This window comes from Pinus tabuliformis, chromosome 1_1 (genome assembly GCF_031772625.1).
Source record: "Pinus tabuliformis cultivar Carrire ecotype Pingquan chromosome 1_1, CPIR1, whole genome shotgun sequence".
NCBI classification, from domain to species: domain Eukaryota; kingdom Viridiplantae; phylum Streptophyta; class Pinopsida; order Pinales; family Pinaceae; genus Pinus; species Pinus tabuliformis.
This window is the reverse complement of record NC_142297.1, coordinates 68,916,991-68,939,872: the sequence shown is the minus strand read 5'-3', so window position 1 is coordinate 68,939,872 and position 22,882 is coordinate 68,916,991. Positions and strand designations below refer to the sequence as shown.

The 22,882-nt window shown below is 40.3% G+C and overlaps 1 protein-coding gene and 2 pseudogenes across 1 annotated transcript; all 3 read right to left on the bottom strand.

Moving 5' to 3' along the window:
• Window positions 1-10,690: 10,690 nt before the first annotated feature.
• LOC149211614 (ACT domain-containing protein ACR4-like) lies at window positions 10,691-13,118 on the bottom strand (annotated as a pseudogene).
• Window positions 13,119-14,391: 1,273 nt separating this feature from the next.
• On the bottom strand, window positions 14,392-17,020 carry LOC149211613 (uncharacterized; annotated as a pseudogene).
• A 1,754-nt stretch (window positions 17,021-18,774) lies between these two features.
• Window positions 18,775-22,644, bottom strand: LOC149211612 (disease resistance protein Roq1-like). The gene is given in 5 exon segments (XM_089391550.1): window positions 18,775-18,795; window positions 18,797-20,014; window positions 20,166-20,510; window positions 20,603-21,713; window positions 21,895-22,644. Coding segments are annotated over 5 exon segments (3,207 nt in total). The 5' UTR covers window positions 22,407-22,644.
• Between the last annotated feature and the right edge of the window lie 238 nt (window positions 22,645-22,882).

Sequence of the window (22,882 nt, the reverse complement as noted above, 5' to 3'; positions counted from 1 at the left end):
CATATGCCAAGCTAGCACCGCGATTTTGTGGACCCTTCAGTGTAATTGAGAGGATTGGACTAGTAACCTATCGACTTGCATTGCCTCCGACAATTAAATTCCATGATGTCTTCCATGTATCATTGCTTAATAAGTATGTTAAGGATGTTGATCATGTGATTGACTAATCTGTATTGCAGGTGGAACCATATGGATAATTCCAACCAGAGCCTCAGAGTATATTGCAAAAAATGTGCTCATGCTTTGAAACTAAGAAATCGAGCAACTTAAAGTGGAGTGGAAGAACTTGGGCCTAATGAAGCTACATGGGAAATGGCGGATCAGATGCGGGGTATGTATCCTTCCTTCTTCACTGGTTGAGGCAAAGCAATTTTGGAATGGTTTTTTGGTATATGTCTTGGTATATATTTTGGTATATGTTTTGGTGATGTTGCTATATGCACATATGTATATGGATGTAAATTTTGTCATAAGATAAGTTGAAAACTACAATAAGCGGTGTTATCTGCCACAATGTCCCAAGCTGAGAGGAATTGAAGGAGGAAATCACATACCAAGGTTTCAGTTTGGTAGTGTTGACATGGCTAGTTTCTGCTATGTCAACAAGGGGAATTAACCCGATCGCAGGCCCCAATTAGACCTGCTTTCCTTTGGAATGGCTAGCTTCAACGGGTTTTAAGGGACTCCGTAAACTATTTAAACATGTTGAAAGATTGCTTCCGAGAGGAAGACTTTGATTATATCAACAAGATAAAACAACTAACCTTTATGTGTTAAATCCTATCTATACTACTTCTAACTACTCTAATATAGTCCTATCTATCCTAATCTATCCTACAAGAACAAAATACAGAGGTTTAAACATCATATACATGTTTGGCATGAGCATGATAAAGAAGATTAAACATCATGCATAGATTCAATTCCAAATGAATCAATCACTGAATTCACATCTGGATAAGACTGTATTAAAGCTAAATTGCAATCCAATCACTCATATAGGAATCCACATTCTTTAATGGAATTAAAACTTGCAACTGATGTTTAAATTAGATTCAAATTAGAGACCATTCACAAGTTAACCATGAAACTGAATCACATTCAATTTAACAAGACTAATAGTGAATTGTAAGTTATCAATATGCATAAATACAAATCACATTTACATTCATGCTAGCAACAACACTTTGATCCAAAACATATGAAAGAACAATCAAATAAGTTTGAGACTAAAGGCTCCTTCTTCCCCCTAAACAGTCCTCCTTATTCATAATAAAGCCAAATTGTTCTTCTCGAAAATCAAAAGCCCTTTCTCCTCTTCGGAGGTAATACTTATGCAAACGCCCTTGACTCTAGGTCTACCCTACCTCTTTTTCATCCCATTGTTTCTAATATGCAAGTCAAGTACACAAAGATAGGATCGTCAACGTGACTGCTAACACGTAGAGACAATAATGGTTGGATCGATTCATTAACTGAGGAAGTGAAAAAATGTTGGTAAAAAGGGTGACTGTATTTTTCCTTCCCATAATGAAGATCGAGATAGCTTTTCTTTAAGAATGTACAGGCAACACGTGGGGTTCCACCCCGGAACACTTGTGGCCAGACCTTTAAATGCAACGCTTCTACATACATGGCTCTTCGAATCCCCTCTTGCATCCTTTACTTGTCACCTGCAAAGATAGCTATCATTAGCTTCATGATTGTGAACAATATAACAGAGATATTCACATAGAAAAAAAATGTTACATTCATTAAATTTTATAAACTACAGGAACAAGTGTGAAAAGGATTTACGCATAAAACACAGTCAACACACAATTTCCCGCTCAATCCATAGGCTTGGCATAGTTTTTGAGGGATTATTTTAAATTGCAATCGGGTATCGGCCCCTCCGCGGGTCGCAGTGCCCATGCCTTCTACTTCATGCGCAATTACACGATCACGACTCCACAGGCCCACCTTTTACACTAGAAACTCGATCCCTTTGTTATTTCGGAAAATTTGGAAAACACATGAAAACACAGAAAATCCTGCCCCAATCGCTCAAGCCAGACCTCAAATGTTATATATTGGAGTCCATAAATATCGTCGGGTCCGGCCTATCGCATATTGCAATATGCACAAGCCTAGGGCTCTGCCAATCGCGATATGAGATAGGGCTTCAGACCCGAAAATATATATATCGTATTTGATGGCTCAGCAAGTCCTCCATATCACTACGCATATTATGTATAAGGCCTGGACTCCACCGATATGCGATATGCAATTGGGGGCCATACCTAATAATCTATACAATGTGGTTCATAGCGATGTCAGGTCCAGAGGCCAAGGGCATGCCATATATATATATATATATATATTGATAAAAACCTTGGACTTAGGCCGATTGAGATATGCAACGGGGTTTCAGACCCGACATATATATATATATATATATATATATATATATATATATATATATATATATATATATATATATATATATATATATATATATATATATATTTATAGTGTGGTTTATAATGCCATCAGGTCCGACCCTTATGGCATGCGTTATGCACCTAGATTGAGTGTGATAAGCGAAAGAGGGATGGTTTATGTATTTTGCGAAGGGTTTCCTTTGTAAAGGGATTATGACAGGACAATGATGCGATGAAGGGTTTTGGAAGCTAAACAAACCCCAATGAGCATATGAATGAAGGGATTAACAAGGTTATATGTGAGGGATTTGTTAAGGGGCTTTCACCATTTGTGAATGGAAGATTTGGTTCTTCATAGAGTTAAAATCACTGGGATGAAAAAGATCATTCAGAGAGATGATAGATCAGACTTATAGGGGACCCATTCAAAATTTTCTATCAGAACATGTTTTAATAGGGTGGTAGTTGTGGCCACAACAAATGGCAAACCGTTGGGCGAACCAGTTATCTCTATTTCCAAATAACCTTCAAATCAATAAAACATCAAGATGTTAAGATAAACTTGAAATGCAAACTATATAGATGGACAAGCATGGGTTCCACTTAAACATTAACTGCTTCAGGAGGGATAGAGACAAATAGCTTCTACTTACTGATATGATTTTGACAGGAATTCTCCAATGGTAGTATTATGGGGTTTATTGACCTTCCTTTACCTATTTCCCACTTTTAAAAATCTATTTTGGGCCGTCACTAGTCTGCCCATACCTGTTTAGGTGTGTACCTCAGCTCTTTATTGCTCATCAAGCTTGATGTAGACATGTTTATCTTGCACTTTATATGAGAATTTCAGTGCTATATTTTCATTGATTGAATGGGGCGCAGTCATGGATCATGCCATATTTTTAAACTGCTTGAGAAAGGTTAGGCTTGTTGTGTCAATCGGTACTCTAAGCCCAGCAACAGTCCTTACTCTAACCGGCTTCCCAAACAACCTGTCCTTCCAAATTGGCACAAGGACTTGACATTTCATTTCTTTTTAGATAAGTCCTTCCAGTTTCAGGCACAAGGACTAGAGCACAATTGGATTTTCCATAGGGTATGACACAATGAGTGTAGCCCATGAAAGGAGGTTTACTTGTGAGTAACAAGTATTGGACCATTTAGTGTGCTGGATGGGACCAATGGAGAATGATTGTAAACCTTGCAAGCAAGTATAGGCTAAGTCTGAGTGGGATTTATTTAAATGAAGTGTTCCTCCATTCCATTCCAACTGTAGTTACACATTTTTTGTTTTATAAAGATGCCCCTACATGCTCCAGAAATCCAAGTTATCAACAGATCTCACATAGTTCCCAAAAAATGCCAATGAGGGGTTTCGGTTTGCATTCCACTGCTGATTCTCAAGTTCTCATGGGCTAATAGAAGGTTTGTTTGATTTGAAGGGAAATGATGGATTCAAGAACGTCAGAATCATCAACAAGTTAATGAGGAAGGGAAAGGTCGAGAGTGGTGAATGAGGGAAAATATGAAAGGTAGAACAAAACTGGAGGACCACCATCAGCTGGCTGAAAAGGAATGTAATTCAAAATGGCAAGAAAATAGACTTTGCAGAAAACGAAAAGAAAGGACAGAAATACAACTAAACTAGCAACAAAATAAAATGAACTCTAACCTACTTAGGAGGTAACCACCAATGCGGTGGCTACTAGAAGTATCTCTTCAGATGCTAGCCATTAACAGGGAGCTTTTCAGTCTCTCCCTGTAACGTTTTCAACCTGTAAGTCCCTTGACCAAATTTTTCAAAAATCTGGAATGGGCCCAGCCATAGGTGTTGGAATTTTGTGTGTTTACCCTTTGGCTCACTCAACATGTCCCATTTCAGGACTAACTCCCCTACTTGGAAATATTTATCTCCTGCCAGATGATGATCAAACCATTTTTTTACAATCATTTGGTGATTTTTGAACTTAATTCTGGCTCTATCCCTTAATTCCTCCAACTTCATCAGTTGGTCGATCCTTTCTTGAAGCAAGGCTGAAGGGGTTCCTCTTGAATCTTGGGAGAGCTGTAAGGAAGGAAGGGTAATGTTTGGGGGCAATATGGCTTCCTGTCCATAGACGAGGAAGTATGGGGAGTTTCCTAAGGCCACTTTAGGGGTGACCCTATCGTCCCAAAGGGCATTTGTCAAGGCGTTGTGCCAGTTCCTCTAGTTATCAACGATTGACTTGTGAATTATGCAGATAACGTTTTTATTGGAAGACTCTGAAACTCTGTTTCCCTAGGGGTAATAGTTTGTTGCATACTTTATGTGGATTGACTTATCAATGGCAAACTCAGTGAGTCTCAAAGATGAAAAGTAAGAAGCGTTATCAAAAATGAGAGCGTCAGGGATGCCATACCTGTTGATAATGAATTTCTCAATGAATGATATTACCTCATCTTTGTTCACCTTCTAGAGTGGGATGGCTTCAGTCCATCTGGTGAAGTAATCTGTCGCTATGAGTATATACTTGTGCTACTGTGAGGATTTTGGAGTGATCTTGCCTATGACATCTAGGCCCCATTGCTGGAATGGTCGATAAATCATAATAGACCTAAGGGGAACAGCGGGCTTTCTTTCTCGTCCTGTGGCGGTTTGGCACGCCTTGCATTTGCGAGCATAGGCATGCGAGTCTCTGAACATTGTGGGCCAATAATATCCAGCTCTCAATATTTTATGAGCAGTGGTCTCTCCGCCATAGTGACCACCTACTGGGCCGTCATGCATTTCTTTCAGTACATGGTTGGCATCATCTTTCTCCAAACACCTCAGCCAGATTCCATCATGATTTTTTCTGTATAAGACGTTGTTGGCCAAATGATACAGATTAGATTTCAATCTGAGTGCTCTCCTCTATGATGCATCTAGGTGTTCAGGACATGATCCCTACACTAGATAGAAGTGTATGTCATAGTACCACGACTCAAGGTCCAAAAAGGCTTCTGATGCTTCTCGCTCATACAACATCGGTTCATTACTCCATCAGGACTCTTCCTTGAGCTCCATTTGTGCATATTGCATGCGCGCCATTCCTGATTCTTCGGATGCCTCATTTTGGTCTGCTAAGGCTTCTACCGCTAGCCTACAAAGACCCTGCCCTCGAACTATCTTTGTCGGCTTTATCTCCAGGTCGAACTCTTGAAGGGCAGTTATCCAATTCCCTGTTCATTCACCCATTTCTTTCTGGACGAAGAGGGCTCTTACAGCAGGATGGGACATGATGACTTTGGTCTTGGCCTATAATAAACAAGGGCAGAAATGTTTAATGGCCTTGAAAACTGCATAGCCTTGTTTCTCCACGTCTAGGTAATTCAGTTCTACTCCTTGGAGATTTGAACTCATGTAGGAAATGGGGACTTCATTGCCATCATCATTTTTTGAGTGAGAATTATGGCATATGAAAGGTCAGAAGCAAAGGTGTATAAGAAGAATCCTTTGCCGAAATCAGGGTTGACCAATGCAGGAGCTTCAGCAATGGCTTCCTTGATTTGCCGAAACACTTCCTTGGCTTCATCACTCCATTTATACACAACGTCTTTCTTCATCATCAGCTGCAAGGGGCGTACTATTTCTGTGAAGCCTGAGATGAATTTTCTAACGAAATTAATCCTCCCGAAGAAAGATTGCATGGCTTTTTTATTGGCAGGGGGCTATATTCTCATGATGGTTTGTATTCTTTTAGGATCAATCACAATCCCGTCTTTAGAAAGGATATGACCCAATAGTTTCCCCTCTGTGACTGCAAATATGCTCTTCTTGGGATTCAAAGAAATTCCATACCTTCGGCATCTTTCGAAAATCTGCCTCAGGTGATAAATATGATCCCTTCTGCGATATGAATACACAATGATGTCATCCATGTACACCACTACTGATCTGTACATCAACCCTCGAAAAGCTATGTCCATAGCTCTCTGGAATGTGGCACCCACGTTAATGAGCCCAAAAGGCATTTTACGATATGCGTAGGTGCCCCATTTGGTGTTGAAGGTTGTCTTGAGCTGATCCCCATGAGATACCAGTACTTGTTTGTCTACTAAAGAAATCCTTTTACACTTTGAAGCAAGCCTCCATAGTGTGGTATAAGAAGATTGATTGATTATTAGTTTTGGTTTCAAGCATCATGAATTTGATTGTAGTGTTTATATTTTGCAAATGATGATACTTACATTTTGGTGACTTAATCATAAATTTGCAAGTGATAATACTTACATGTTGGTGACTTAATCATAAATTGAAGTAGTGTCAACCTAATTTTGGGTTTGAAAAAACAATAAATAGAGATATTTAGAATTACAAACCTGAGTGTGTTGTATTTTTCCTTATGGAAGCCAAGTTTTGCAAATGGATAACAATATATTTATTTACCTAAATATAAATCACCATTCATTATACATGTTTAGGATGGAACACTATAAACCATTTTTGGCACCATATCAATCAAGAGAGAAATTGACTGAGTGTGCCTTTGAAAATTAATGGTACTCTCTACAAGAAGACTACTGGAGCCTCATTTACTTGATTCATAGCGGATTTGATATATTATTTGATGTTAGTGTGGTCTACAAATTCTTGTAGGATATGAAAGAGAGCTGCTTAGAGGCCACAAAAAGGATTGTTTATGAAAGATACATATTAGCACAGTATGAAGTACTGCATTAAGAATATGAAACTAGTCGGTTACTTGGGTCTTGTAAGAAGCAAGCAAAACTATTGACCACTAAAATTGAATATAAGGGTGCATTTAATGTTAACAAAATCAATGTGAATCCACATAATGGATGAGGTTGGCTTCTCGTTTGAGCAATAGATTCCAATGTATTATGCAATACAAAATCTTCTTGTTCATAGTAAAATAGTGTATGTGGAGTCTTCATGCCCATTATTTGACAAAATAAAGATACTGTAAATCTTCTTGTTCATAGTAAAATAGTGTATGTGGAGGCTTCATGCCCATTATTTGACAAAATAAAGATATTGTGAATCTTATTTATTGCAAGATAAGTGATCACATCATTGATTTTTGCAGAGTCATTAACAAAAGACAAGCTGACGAAACTTTGAACTATGTTTTGGATTTAAAAATTGCAATCATGGTAGAGTGTACATAAGACAATTTCACCTCTAAAAAGTTTCAGATAGTTGTGTTGACAAATGAGCTTTGAAACATCAATTTCATCATATAATTTGACCTTTTATGGATATTGTTGATTCACAATGGAAGGTCAAATTACTAATTGGTTAGATTCATCCAAGGTCCCCAAGTTATGCAAGTCGAAGTATCTAAGATAGGTCCCCAAGCTTTGCAAGTCAAAATATCTAAGATAGGTCCCCAAGCTTTGCAAATCAAAGTATCTGAGATGAAGATCCAATTGCATTTAAGATGATTAACGTTGATTGTTTTTCCTATTTTAGATGAGTTACTTTTAATTTTAAGCCATATATAAATTGATCATACCAATTGTCTTATCATTAAAATTATTTAGTTATCCATTTTATGTCAGGCAATGCTTACTTGTACTTCAACACTGTAAAGATATCTTTGAACACAACATTTTCTTGAAATTCATTATTCTTCGTTCTTGAAATCCATTATTCTTCGTTCCTGTAAGTCCACGGCTCTCTAACAACCATTACCATTGACTTGAGGACATTTAAAGAACATTGTGATATACTTAAAACCCTAGTTTTAAAAATAAGACATAAATTCCTTGAGAATTCACTTTCTTTAGATCCTTTGAAAGCTCATTTTCCATAGGAGTTCACGATTTGTTGTTAACTATCCTCGGCTGCACTTGGAGATGATACAGCGCATAGCAACCTCCCGTGAAATAACAACAGAAATCTTATAAATCAGACAGAGCAAATCAACATTGCCACGAAATACCTGAAGTATCATCATCGCGGTTACTTCATAAAAAGTGCCAAACATAATACAAAGAACAATAGCACAAACAAGAACCACACACATTTGTAATAAACTTCTATTATTATGGGCTGATAAAGAAACAGAGGAAACAGAGCTATACAGAGGCCAACCCCCAGTCAAGTCGATCACAAACAACGAACTATGATCATCCAGAGGCCAACTCCATTGAATTTGCTATACAATTATTTACATATTTTACATCATTAATACAACGGTATAAGAAGTGCAAGTGATCAGAAGTGCCAGTGGATTCAAATGATTTAAGAAAGAAGGTGGAAGCATTGTATTAGCTGATCCAGCAAAAACATACCACTGACCAGGAATCTCTAAACAGAAAGGTGGGGTGCAGTTCCTATTCGATAAAGGAAATCAAAAAATACCAGCAATTGCCCCAAATTGTCACCTCGTGTTGTACCAATCTTCTACCAAACCACACTCCTTTCAAATTCAGATGTTCAGCAAGAAGTCCAGTAGTATCCAATGCCTTCTCCATCAGTCTGCCCAATTCTTGCAGATAGACTTGGGATCGTGCCTTCTACTTTTCAAAGGAAACCTCCAGTGGCTAAAAGGTGTATTTTACTTCCTACAAGGCCAAGAAGTGCTAAGAAATGTCAAGCACTAGAATCTATGTTAACACTGTGATTCATCAATGGTCTTTTTTTTTTCCGTAAGAAAAAAAGTTGCATTATATTCATATAAGATGAGAATATACATCATGGGGCAAATAGTATATGGGAGATATACATCATAGGCAGATAGTATATGGGAGATATACATCATGGGGCAGATAGAAAATACATCATGGGCAGATAGTATATGGGAGACCATATATCAAATAGAAACTGATGTTAAGACTATTATCCCTGTGGAAGACAATGAGATCTTTAGCCCCCAATGAGATAGAAAAAGACCAAGTACCGACTCAAAACATAACTTATATTTGAAGATGTCTGCAAAAACCCTCAGATACATAGAAGATGATAGTAGAAGGATGGAAAAACCAAATATTTACAGGATTATCTACCTACCTAATGTAGAGTGTCATAGAATTTGGAGAAAAAAAACTGTTAGCTTATACCAGGGAGACTAAACTCCACAATTTCATGCTGAATTTCTCCCACAGAGATTTGTACCTGCCATGATTGTTCTGTAGAGGAGAGACCTGCTTTTGATAGAGAATCAGCATCTATGTTGTATGCTCTTTGAATATGTTGAATGGAGTAATCCTGGTGAGCATGCCAAATATATGATATTCTATGCAACCACCCCAAAAGATTGATGTTCTGAATGTGATGAACTGATTTCACATGATCAATAATCAGTTTAGAATCACCAAAAATATGCAGTCCAGGTATGCCAAGGAAGTCACAAAAGTAAAGGAGGCCAGCTAATGCCATAACTTCAGCCTTGTTGTTCGATCCTTTGCCACCATTCCAAAAGATTTTGATAGACTGGTCCACACATGGAATGATGAATATTCCACAGGCACAAAAACCGTTCGTTGCAGCTCCATCAAAATATGCACGGGGAAGAACATCCAGGTCTAAACTGCGATGAAGTTGTTTCTTTGAAGAATGTAGGTTCTGTGGATTCTTACAAGAAGGAAGAAGAGCTAAAACAGAGTCTATAATAAGAGCAATATTCACTTTGCTATTATGAAATAAGGCTTGATTCCTGTTTTTCCAGATGCACCAAATTGTGACCAGGGGAATAGACCTTCCATCTTGTCTCAGATTACTCCACCACAGAAATGCCTCTCGAATAGAAGAGAATGTTATCCTATTCAAACCAAAAAGATCAGCCACTGTTTCCCAAATCTCAATAGCAATTGGACAGGTCAAAAAAAGATGATAGTTTGTTTCCTCATTAGCTTTACATAATTGACAAATAGCTGGCCCTTGCCAATTTCTTTTTTGTAAATTGTCCCACGTTAAATTCTTATTATTAAAGACCAACCAAGAAAATATAATCACTTTTGTAGGGCAACGAGCTTTCCAGAAAACAGAAGGGAAAATATTATCTGGCTGAAAAGAGGATTCCATCTGTAGCATAAGGTATGCATCTTTGACATATACAGCTGATCTCCCCTTTGGACCGTTCCATATAAGACAATCATCCTCCATAGTTTTGAAGAAACCCCTATGATGCATATATGATGCTATCTTGTTCCATTGAGCAGACAGAGAACCATAGAGTCCAATCAATTCTGCCGATTTCCAAATGGGAATTGAACCCACCCACTTTTCAATTGCCTGATCCCAATAAAAAATACCCTTAGATTTACCTGTGTAGTTTGAAGAGTTGTCATTCTGTAGAACAAAGACTATTTATCAGCTTCTAATTTGTACAACTTGTATAAGAAATTCTAGATTAGGTGGATTTAGTTCCTTTCTCCTACCACCACTATAATTAGCGCGGTCTTCTTTCAGTTCTACCAATTTTGCATACTTCTCTATGATGAGGTCAATTTCGCAATTCCTGGGTCATCAAATGACCGGGCCATGTTCGGCCAGTGTGGTGAATAGTTCTCCATTGCTGGTCTTCTGTTCGATGATCAACAAATCATATTTGGCAAATCCCAGTGGTATTGTGCTTTCCAGATCCTGGCATTGTTGTACCAATATATTAGAGAATTTCAGTCTGAAGTATGTTGGAATCACACCAATTTCTGTCTTTAGCAAGGTAATTGTCACAGTGGAAAACAGATGAACGACGATGGTTTTTAGAGAACCATCGTCCATACATACAACCTTCAAAGGCGATTACTTAATTCCATTGCAAGAGGCCCAAAATACAACATCTAAGAATAGGATTTTATCAATCCAAGACTGTAGAGAAAACGTTGTGACTTTGATTTGAAGAGATCACCAAGGGAGAATCGGATGGCAGGTTCCCTCAGAGGAGATTTTGTATGCATACAGTCGTCTTTTACTTGCAAGATTGTTAGTCCAATTTCTAGGCGAACAGCTTCTACTGTCTTGGCATCAATGGGGTTTCCAGCTATATCAGTCACATAGAACACATCAGCTACCTTATCACCCTGCGTTGACACCTCTGCTTTGGTAATTGACATCCCACTTTCTCTAAATATGTGAATCACCTCCGACAGAAGCCCAACACAGTCGTTGGTGCAGAGTTCCAATCGCATACGCTGAATTCATAAAATATCATCAACAAAACTCACACTAAGCTGACTAAAATTTAAAACGGATCAAATTTGAATGCACCGGGAATCCCCAAGTCTTAGGGTTTTGAATAAATTTCCACCATGGATTCGATCCTTGGACTCATTCCTCTGATGTTCTTCGTCTAATGGCAGCCTCCAAACATTGAATCACAGCTGCTTCTCTGCTTCTGAATACACGGGGCAACCATCAGTATGCCTGATGTAGTACTACTGTATCACAAAAGAGAAGAACAGAAATAAATACCCCAACTCTTCTTTAACCTAATTTAGATTCAGTATTAATCCCATTAGGGATGTGATCTGAAACCACCTATACCTGGTTTAACAAAATCAAATTAGGAAACAAACATTTGAAAAAAAACAAAGATCCTATGAAAAATCAAGTCCCTTGTAGTTGCTGGAGCTATACCTGAAAAGTTTGTGGGCCTTGAGAGTCTATAGTGGCATGAAAGACAACATACTCCATATCTTTCAAACTGCAAACAATATCAAAGAGAAGCTTAGGTCTTTCTTTACACTGAACAATCACCACAGAATAACCCCTCTCCAAACAGTTGTCAACAGTCACAAGAGGCTTGGCGTTGTTGTTGTCCTTGAGAGAAAGAGATGCGCTGTCTCCAGTTCCATCGAGTTTATCATAGTCACTGTCAGCAAACATCAATTGATGAAGCCGCCTTTCTGTGTGAATGAATCCCATTGACACCACCATTTTAGCTTCTCTGATGGTGTTGTTTCCTCTCATTACATTTAACAAGAGCTCTTCAGTTTTACAAATATTTTGCTGGTCTTCAATGGCCGCACCTGTGTCCTCATCAGTAACGTATACAAGACAGGCAACCCTCCTGTTGTGAGTCCAGACCTCCACCTCCACAATGTTACATTTTAGGTCACCCAGTACGGCAAATATTTCAGATAGCAATCCCGGTTGGTCAGTGCCTGTTAATTCAATTGTCGTATGTTCAGCGGTTGCATCTAGACCTACTGGTTTTCCAAACAAAGGCACTACGCAAGGGTTTGTTGCCAACCTCTGCAATACAATGCATGGATGATTCAGGAAACATGAGAAATACTTTTTTATTGCTAACCCTGGTTTGAAATAAATTTATACATACCTTCTCAATGTACCCAATTACGCCTTCATCTGTAAGTTTTTTGCCATTTTCGTCTGTGACATGGAACACTGCCACAGCAGAAGAATTTGTCAGGAGCAGGACTGAAACAATGGTAAGAGTATTAACCTACAAAAACATAAGACATAATATCATTAATTACAACATACCGTCCATGAACCATCTCCCATCTGAAGAAACATAAGCCTTGTTGATATTAAGGTTCGGAGTAGTCTACCTAGGCGGATGAATGAACCTGAACCTGAAGGTCACGTCCCCTGGGTGGTGAGCTGCAGAGCGGAGGAATTGCCTGGGCCGGAGTTTTGTGTTGAGCTGCAGGCACCGAGTCGAGGAGGAAGGTGAGTGGGCTGCAGGGGCCACCTCGAGTTGGTTGGGGGAGCAGCGTGCGGTTTCCAAACTCCTCCATTTCGAATTGGAAATTGCATTAACTCTCTGCGGCGGTATTTCTGTCAGGAAATTAATGCGGAGCGGTGGACGGAGGGTGGCAGAGGGGAGGGATTGCCGACGGCCAGAGCCGGACGTTTTTCTGGGTGGCAACGGAAATCGGGCAATTCCTCAGCGTAGGTAGACTAGGCCGAGAACAAAGACATAGAGAGATACAAGTGGAGAGAGAGAGGGAGTGACAAGGGAGATATGGAGAAAGAGTGGGGGAGAAACGAGAGGAGAATAGAAACATTGGGAGACAATGGGAAGAGAGAGAGGCAGACACAGAGATGGAGGGGAGAGAGAGGAGAGGGGAGGGGGATAGTGACAAAGTTATAGGGAAGAGAGTAGAGATAGTGATGGGGAGAGATAAAGGGAGGTGGGAGAGAATGACAGATAGAGGAAGAAAGAGCACTTGAGAGAGAGAAGGAGAGAGATGGAGTTGGACGAGGAGAGAGAGGGACTCTGGCACTGTGGGGACTGCTTTGGTTTTCCAGAAAATTGGATATTGACAACATTCGCATATATATGGGAACTCCAAGTCCCTCATCCATAGGATTATGCCCCATTCAATAATTTTTCCTCCAACTCTCAGTGGCTGGATTTCTCACATCTACCGCCTCAAACAGTGCTTTCAACAAATCATTTTTCAACATATTTTCAGGGCCTCAAACAGTTTTTTCACCACATCATTTTTCAACATATTTTCAGGTATCCAATTTAGATGTTGACTCTCTGTCAAAAAAGAGAAGTATAACTGATCATACTGGATACATGAATTTTATATATATGGAAGAAAATACCCTCAAAGAGAAGGGCACCATTTTACTTCCCTAGAATCTGGTTTCTTAGTTATTTAGTCTTTATGATTAACGGAGCAAATTACCTGTATTTATGATAAAATGCATTTTTTGAATCTCATTTGATATATATGGTCGTGTTTAAATATTTCAGCATTTCTTTAGCAATATATATTGTCATGTTTAAATATTTCAGCATTTCTTTAACATGAGAAAGTAAACAGTTACTTGTATATAATTTTTTGGAACAATCTTGGAAAATGCACCAATACCAGTGTTTTTTAAGCATCAAGATTTCTTCAATTTATTCTCTATATATTCCACAATATTACACGGCATCAATTTATTCTCTATATATTCCACAATATTACACAGCATCAAAAAGTAGGATTTGTTCTCTGAAATTCATTGGTGGAATTTATCCTACATGCATACGCATTTAGCCATAAAGCCATAATTCTTACAACCTAAATTTCAAGTTTAGATAACTGATTTTCATTTATGAAATGATTTTTACATTTATGAATCGATTTAAAAGACCAAAGCAGAAAAACAATAGAGAAAACAACCAATTTTAAATTTTAAAATTGCATAAAACCGTAAACTGGATAAAAGCCATGACCGCCCGGTAACCTTTTACCCCGTTAACATCCTAGAGCGCCAATATTGTCAGTGCACAAACTATCTTAAAAGAAAGTTTACTTAGAAGACAAATATGGGAATAAATGCCAACCATACCACCTCCCTGTCAAAACCATGTCCCACTGTCCAGTAAGGAAAGGATTGATGACTTTTTTTAACATAATAAATAAAAATCATCCACAGATTTTTGGGCAAAACCAGGAGGATACTTCTGGAACGGACTGTTGACCCGCTGAGCATTCCTATGACATGGAATCGAACCCAAAAACTCTCCTCGGTACACCCGTATGTTCTGGTATTGAGAGGTTTGTCAGCCGCCACAAACCCCATAAGCTCTTCAGCTTCACACAGTTAGAAACCCGCAACTCCGCCAATGACTGCAAATACTGAACACCTGACATCTCTTCCAGCTCATAGCATCCTGAAATATTTAGTTCTCGAAGTTGTGTCAGTTGTTCTAACCCTTTTTATCTTCTTCAGCTTCACACATTTATTTGCCGACAACTTCTTCAAAGAAGTCAAATGTTGGAGACCTGGCAGCTCTTGCAACTCGGAGCATCCAGAAACGCTTAGTTCTCGAAGCTGTGTTAGCCTTGCTAACCCCTGTATGCTCTCTAGCTTCACACATTTCGCTGCCAACAACGTCTCCAACGAAGTCAAATGGTCTAGACCTGGCAGCTCTTCTAACTCGGAGCATCCAGAAACGTTTAGCTCTCGTAGGTGTGTCAGATGTGCCAAGCCATGCATGCTCTTCAGATTAGGACACCCAAGCACCTGCAAATTTTCCAAAGATACTAAAGTTTCCATACTTGATAGCTCCACTCCTTCGCACGAGGAAATGTCCAGAATTTGAAGTTTTGCAAGACCACAAAGCTCTTCTATTTTCCTCAACTTGCAACAATTAAGCACTTCCAGTTTCATGAATTCACCATTTGGAGATTTTCCAAATTCCACCGAACTAATACCATGATTAATAGAGAGCTATTGAAGGTTAGGGTAAACACCCTTAGGAAATGATACCTCTGATAATTCTGTGTTGCACGGTTCGGAGTGTTGGAGACTAAGCATGCACGGGTCAAACAAAGGGTCCAATTTACTAAATGTTCTTTGCCCTCTTGATTCTGTTAATATTTCCTTTTTTCCTCGAAGGTTGGGGTAAACACCCTTAGGAAATGATACCTCTGATATTTCTGTGTTGCACGGTTCCAAGTGTTGGAGACTAAGCACGGACTTGTCAAACAAAGGGTCCAAATTACTAAATGTCCTATGCCCTCTTCTGTACAGCGTCTGTAGTTCTGTAAAACCAAATAGCCGTTCTATTTTCTTCAATTCAGGACAACCAGCCAATTGCAGATTTATGAGGGCATCTGGCAATGTTCCAACATCCACCAGATCTCGACGTTCCCTTATGTCAAGATATTGAAGGTTGGGGCAAACACCGATAGGAAATGATACCTCCAAGATCGCTATGTCGTGTAGTTCCAAATGTTGTAGACGAAGCAGGTACTTGTCAAATGACAAATCCAAATTACCCAATGCTCTTTTCCCCCTCGACTCTGTTAATGTTCCACTTTTGTCTTCTTTGCACAGGCTTACGTCCAGCGTCTGAAATTTTGGAAAACCATATAGCCGTTCTATTTTTCTCAATTGAGGACAACCAATCAACTGCAGATTTATGAGGGCATCTGGCAATGTTCCAACATCCACCAGATCTCGACATTCCATTATGTCAAGATGCTGAAGGTTGGGGCAAACACCGGTAGGAAATGATACCTCCGAGATCGCTATGTCGTGCAGTTCCAAATGTTGTAGACGAAGCAGGTGCTTGTCAAATGAAAAATCCAAATCCAATGCTCTTTTCCCCCTCGACTCTGTTAATGTTCCACTTTTGTCTTCTTTGCACCAGCGTCTGACATTTTGGAAAACCACATAACCGTTCTATTTTTCTCAATTTAGGACAACCAATCAACTGCAGATTTATGAGGGCATCTGGCAATGTTCCAACCTCCACCAGATGTCGACATTCCCTGATGTCTAGACGTTGAAGGTTTGGGCAAACACCGGTAGGAAATGATACCTCTGATATTGATGTGCTGTGCAGTTCCAAGTGTTGGAGACGAAGCAAGTATTTGTCAAATGAAGAATCCAAATCACTCAATGCTCTTTGTCCCCTCCACTCTGTTAATGCTCTACTTTTGTCTTCCATAAATGGCAGCTCCTCCCCTTCTTTGCACAGGCTTCCGTCCAACGTCTGAAGTTCTGGAAAACCACATAGCCGTTCTATTTTCCTCAATTTAGGACAGCCAGTCAATTGCAGATTTATGAGGGCATCTGGCAAAGTTCCAACCTTCGCCAGATCTCGACATTCCCTGATCTCTAGATGTTGAAGGCGCGGGCAAACATTGGTAGGAAATGATATCTCTGATATTTCTGTTTGGTGCATTTTTAAGTGTTGGAGCCGATGCAAGCAACTCTCAAAATTACTCAATGTTTTTTGCCCTCCTGAATCTGTCAATGTTTTACTTTCGCCTTCAACCGCTTTAACATGCAGTTCTCGTAAGGAACAGTCTTCCACCGTCAACTCAATCAACTGATTCAAGAGGAGAAAGGAATCCGGTAAACGTTTCAGACTCCGGCAGCTCCGCAGCTCCAAATACTTCAAGTTCCTTAGGTCACATCCGAAAGAACGCGGCAACGTTTCTAAGAAAGGCGTTCTAATACCAACTTTTCCTCATGGCTTGACTCTCCTATGGCACTGGGCCATTCTATTAAGTTTATAAGACCCAGCGGTACTTTTTTCAGAGACAACTGATGAACAACTTGGGGAAGCAACACTTCCATGCGCCATTGGGGGAGAGTCATGTCTTCAAGCGTAATCTTTAGAAAAGTTCAGCCAGGGATGGTTAACTTATCTTATCGCAGCCACTTTGTTAGATCAGACCATACATAATATACAGTGGATTTATACTCAACGGATTTATATACAGAGATAGACAAATGCAGAAACAACAAGATTACTCAATCAGAAACAGCAGAATAGATAAAACAATTACTGGAAAACAAAAATACCTTTGCATTACATAACAAAAATCACTTGGCATTGGCTTGCTTTTCTTGGCCAAAGAAATTACAAATTTATAAAGGCAGAAGAAGGATCTAGAAGCTGTGTGTGATTCAGATAGAGATTTGGAATGATCTAGAAACCACTAGATCTAATATAAAATCCTCTGTGAATTTGGCTTCTTCACAGTTAAAGCTAAGATATTTAAGCTTAATTAAATGTGAATTTGGGTTCTTCCCAGTTAACACACCGAAGCTAAGATATTTAAACTTAATTAAATTTCTGATCTAATCTAAAATCCTCTGTGAATTTGGGTTCTTCACAATTAAAGCTAAGATATTTAAGCTTAATTAAATTCCTAATCTTAATTAAATTCCCAATCTAGAAACCAGTGTGAATTTGGGTTCTTCACAGTTAACACACCGACGCTAAGATATTTAAGCTTAATGAAATTCCCGAAGGAGTCGACAAGCCTCTCCAAGGCCTTGCAGCCAGACAGGTCGATGTCTTGTAGCCTCTATAAATTCCAAAAGGAGTAGGGAAGCAATGCTCTTCCTGGCGTTATCTTTTCATTATTGCTTGCTGGTTTTTTTGGAAGTGGAGGAATGAACACACTTTCCAGAATTCCTGTTTGCCTCTTGAATCTATCTTGATCAAAATCTCGGGATATATGCCTCCTGTGGATTAATATCTGTCTTGGCATCTTATGTTTCTTTCTCTCGTGGCATTTTTGTTGAACCCAGATTTTCTTATATCTTGCCTTTGCTGGATTCCTCCCCTGGAGATTTTGTGGTGCTATGCGCTCAATGTATTCGATCTTTCTCACAGATCCATGCGGTTCTGGGCCCATGACAGTATCAGGTTTCTGTATATCTTCTCCTAAAGCTATATGTCTACTCTTGTATCTCGACTTTTATATCTTCTTAATATAAATCATGAAGTTTTTTCTCTCTTCCTGTCCAAGGCATTGCAGCCAGACAGGTTGATGTGTTCTAGCATTATTAAATCCCCGAAGGAGTCTGGAAGCCTCTCCAAGGCATTGCAGCCAGACAGGTCGATGTGTTGTAGCCTCGATAAATCCCTGAAGGAGTCGGAAAGCCTGTCCAAGGCATTGCAGCCAGACAGGTCGATGCGTTTTAGCCTCGATAAATTCCTGAAGGAGTCGGGAAGCCTCTCCAAGGCATCGCACGAAGACAGGTCGATATGTTCTAGCATCGATAAATTCCCAAAGGAGTCGGGAAGCCTCTGCAAGTGACCGCAGCAAGACAGGTTGATGTGTTGTAGCCTCGATAAATTCCCGAAGGAGTCGGGAAGCCTCTCCAAGTGACCGCAGCAAGACAGGTTGATGTGTTGTAGCCTCGATAAATTCCCGAAGGAGTCGGGAAGCCTCTTCAAGTAACCGCAGCAAGACAGGTTGATTTGTTGTAGCCTCGACAAATTCCCGAAGGAGTCGGGAAGCCTCTCCAAGTAACTGCAGCAAGACAGGTTGATGTGTTGTAGCCTCGACAAATTTCCGAAGGAGTCGGGAAGCCTCTCCAAGTAACCGCAGCAAGATAGGTTGATGCGTTGTAGCCTCGACAAATTCCCGAAGGAGTCGGGAAGCCTCTCCAAGTGGCCGCAGCAAGACAGGTCGATGTGTGGTAGCCTCGATAAATTCCCAAAGGAGTCGGGAAGCCTCTCAAAGGCATCGCAGCCAGACAGATCGATGTGTTGTAGCGTGGATAAATTCCCAAAGGAGTCGGGAAACCTCTCCAAGGCATCGCAGCCAGACAGGCCTATGTGTTGTAGCGTCGATAAATTCCCGAAGGAGTCGGGAAGCCTCCACAAGGCACGGCAGCGAGACAGGTCGATGTGTTGTAGCGTCGATAAATTCCCGAAGGAGTCGGGAAGCCTCTCCAGGGCACTGCAGCGAGACAGGTCGATGTGTTGTAGCGTCGATAAATTCCCAAAGGAGTCGGGAAGCCTCTCCAGGGCACGGCAGCGAGACAGGTCGATGTGTTGTAGCGTCGATAAATTCCCGAAGGAGTCGGGAAGCCTCTCCAGGGCACGGCAGCGAGACAGGTTGATGTGTTGTAGCGTCGATAAATTCCCGAAGGAGTCGGGAAGCCTCTCCAGGGCACAGCAGCCAGACAGGTCGATGTGTTGTAGCGTCGATAAATTCCCGAATGAGTCGGGAAGCAGGGAACTCGTACTTTCATTATGCACGACCAAGTGTTTCAAGGAATGCAGATCGCAGAATTCCTTTGGAATTTCGATAATACTATCCCACCATGAAGTTACCACCATCCGTTCCAGGTGCTTCAACTGCCCTATGGACTTCGGAATTTTAAAGAGCGTACCAACCTTAATCCGCAATTCCCGTAACTGCAAAGGTGCCTGCAGTATGTTCATGTGTTCCAATTGTTAGAAATATACTAGATGATTGTCCACTTCATAACCCTTCTCATTCATTTGAGTTCTGTGGTGCCCTATTAATAATAGCAGATAATCATACGAACGTTTTAATTATTGACAGATTTATATTTACCTGCGAATCCTCTTGCCACAATGTTTCCAGTCTATACCCCTCCACTTCTATCACCCTTAACTTCTCCATTGGAATATAAGGAGGGAGGGAAGAGCAGAGGCAGTTGCGCCAGCGAAACCACAATAGCTTTGGTGAGTCGACCCCTTCCAAAAGGAATTTGGAGAGATCTTCTTCCCCACCAATGTCGATATCAAGAAGTTGTAAGTTCTTCATTTTGTAGCGTGAAAAGGATGCACGCTCATCATCGTCATCTGAGTAGACACGATCATCATCCTTACCTGAGTATCCACGAAGATAAAACTGTTTCCGACGAGGAATTCTAATTCCCCGCACTTTGGTTGCTTCCTGTACATTTTAAAAAGTCAATGACGAAGTAAGCAGCTGTACTTGGATTTTTATTGAATTGCCCATAGAAAATTGAAATATTGACTACTTACAGAAGATTGTTGCAACAAATCCTCAATGTGCTCTTTTGTCCCGCGCCACAGACGACACGGGAATCCTGAACTATTAGCAAGATCTCTCCCCATATCCCTGAGGTGATCATGCATTCTTATATAATGTTCCATTGTGTCCAGATCAATGTCTACTTCGACAAGGCACTTATTCAGTAGACTTTGAAATCCCCGCGAGCCTTTCCAACCTGACCCGTCCCACACTCTGATGGCGGAATCCCTGCTTACTCCTATGAAAAAGCAGGCAATGTCTAAGAAAATCTGTTTTTCCTCTGTCTGAAGTGCATCGTAACTAATCTGAAGCCTTTTCCGTATCTCAGAGGGAAGTGTTTTTCTAAGTTGATCCAATTCATCTTCCCAGTAAGATTTATCGGTATTTCCATAAAGAAGCCCCCCAAAGACTTTTAAGGATAAAGGCAATCCATCGGAAGCCCTTAAAAATTGATTAACCAGATCTTCAAATCCCGGCAGCGCATGGGGCTGGCAGAAAGCATGCTGACAGAAGAGCTCTCTCGAGCGTTTTGTGTCAAGGCCAGTCAGTTTATAAATTGATGACTCTTGTACTCCCGACCTTTCGAGAACATTTTTGTCACGGGATGTTATCAAAAGTAAGCTATCATGGCGTAACACATCCAGGGTCAAAAGGGCATGCACTTGCTCCACATCATCCACATCGTCTAAAACTAGTAAAACTTGAGAAGATGATAGATGCTTCCTGAGCATCTCAATACCTTGATCCTTGTTGTCTATTTCCAGCTTATCCAATTGAAGCAAGCCCTTGAGAAGTTTGCTCTGCAATGAATGCAATGAGATTTTAGCATTTTCTCTTATATCGAACAAAAAATAAGATTTACTGTAATTTGAATTCTTCCGGTTGAAGAGTTCTTTAGCCAGCGTCGTCTTCCCCACTCCACCGAAGCCAGTGATGCCAACGACCTGAACTTTTCCGCTTTGCTGCTGCGATAATACTTTCGTTTCAAAATCTTTTACTTTGTTTTCCAAGCCAGTGGGGTATCTAGCCACATTCAACTGTGTTTTAACACCTTTTTTGAACACAGCGTCAACGACCTTATCTAGCAGTTCCCCTTCATCGCTAATAATTCACAGGTAAATAAATAGAGGTATTAGTTTGATTAAAACGCTAATAATTCACAGGTAAATAAATAGAGGTATTAGTTTGATTAAAAAGTAAATAAAACTATAGGTAAAGTATTTATTATGAAAAGTTTCATTTGCATTGTCGAAGCCAAGGAGGAGAAAGTCGAAGTACTCACCCGTTGAAGGCATCCAAATCTAACCCACTTGTGTCTGCAACCCTTGAAAGAGCATTTCTCCACTCCTCAATAGTTTTGGAGGCGTAACGCGGTTGATCAGAATCGTACTTTCTCTTCTGTTCGAGGTTGCGAAGAGATCGAGCATAGGTCCCTTCGCCGTGTGTCCTCCGAAGTTCAGTGGGCTCTACATGGTGAAAGACTGGAATAATAGGAGCCGTCGACTCCAACATGAGCACCAGTTCGTCCAGACACCATTGTGAATCGGCATATCTGGGGGAAAAGATTGCAACGTGGAGGGAGGCGGTTCTGATAGCGCCTTTTATTTGACAAGTCAAGTCCTCTCCCTCTCGCAGTTCTTGGTAGTCTAGAAAAACTCGCAGCCCATAGGAAATGAGTCGGCGATATAGATGACTGGCGAACGTCTTCTTCACGTCTGGTCCTCTGTGACTGATGAACACGTCGTAGCAGCTATTGTTGTTGGAATCAGCAGCGGTGGAGGTGGAAGCAGCCATTCTCGAAGGTAAAATAAAAACAGAGATTGGAAGGGCTCGGATGGTCCATGAGATGGATACAAATTGTAAGGCGAAGGCCTGAGTTAAAGAGTTTCCAAAGAGTGGATGAGATCGACCTTAGTTCAGAGTGTTCCGAAATTGCGGATTGCAATGTAAAACCTCTGTTTTTGTGAACACCGACCGACAAGGCTATAAAATACAGTGTTACCCTAAACAACCGGTATGTTTCGACCGAGCAACAAAATAAAATGTTAACCTAACCAATCCATATGTTTCCATGCGTTTTCACTTTAACGAATGCGTAAAGTTGGGACCACTATTTTTTATTTAGTAGAGTTAGGACCACTAGTAAACGTGTGGCTCTTTTGTTGGTTGGGTTGTTATGCATCGTACGGGTACCTGTCTCTTTTTCCAGAGTGTGACATGGATTCGAGCAAGTATTGTAACGCGTCCAAACCTTCACACAGTCAAATTAT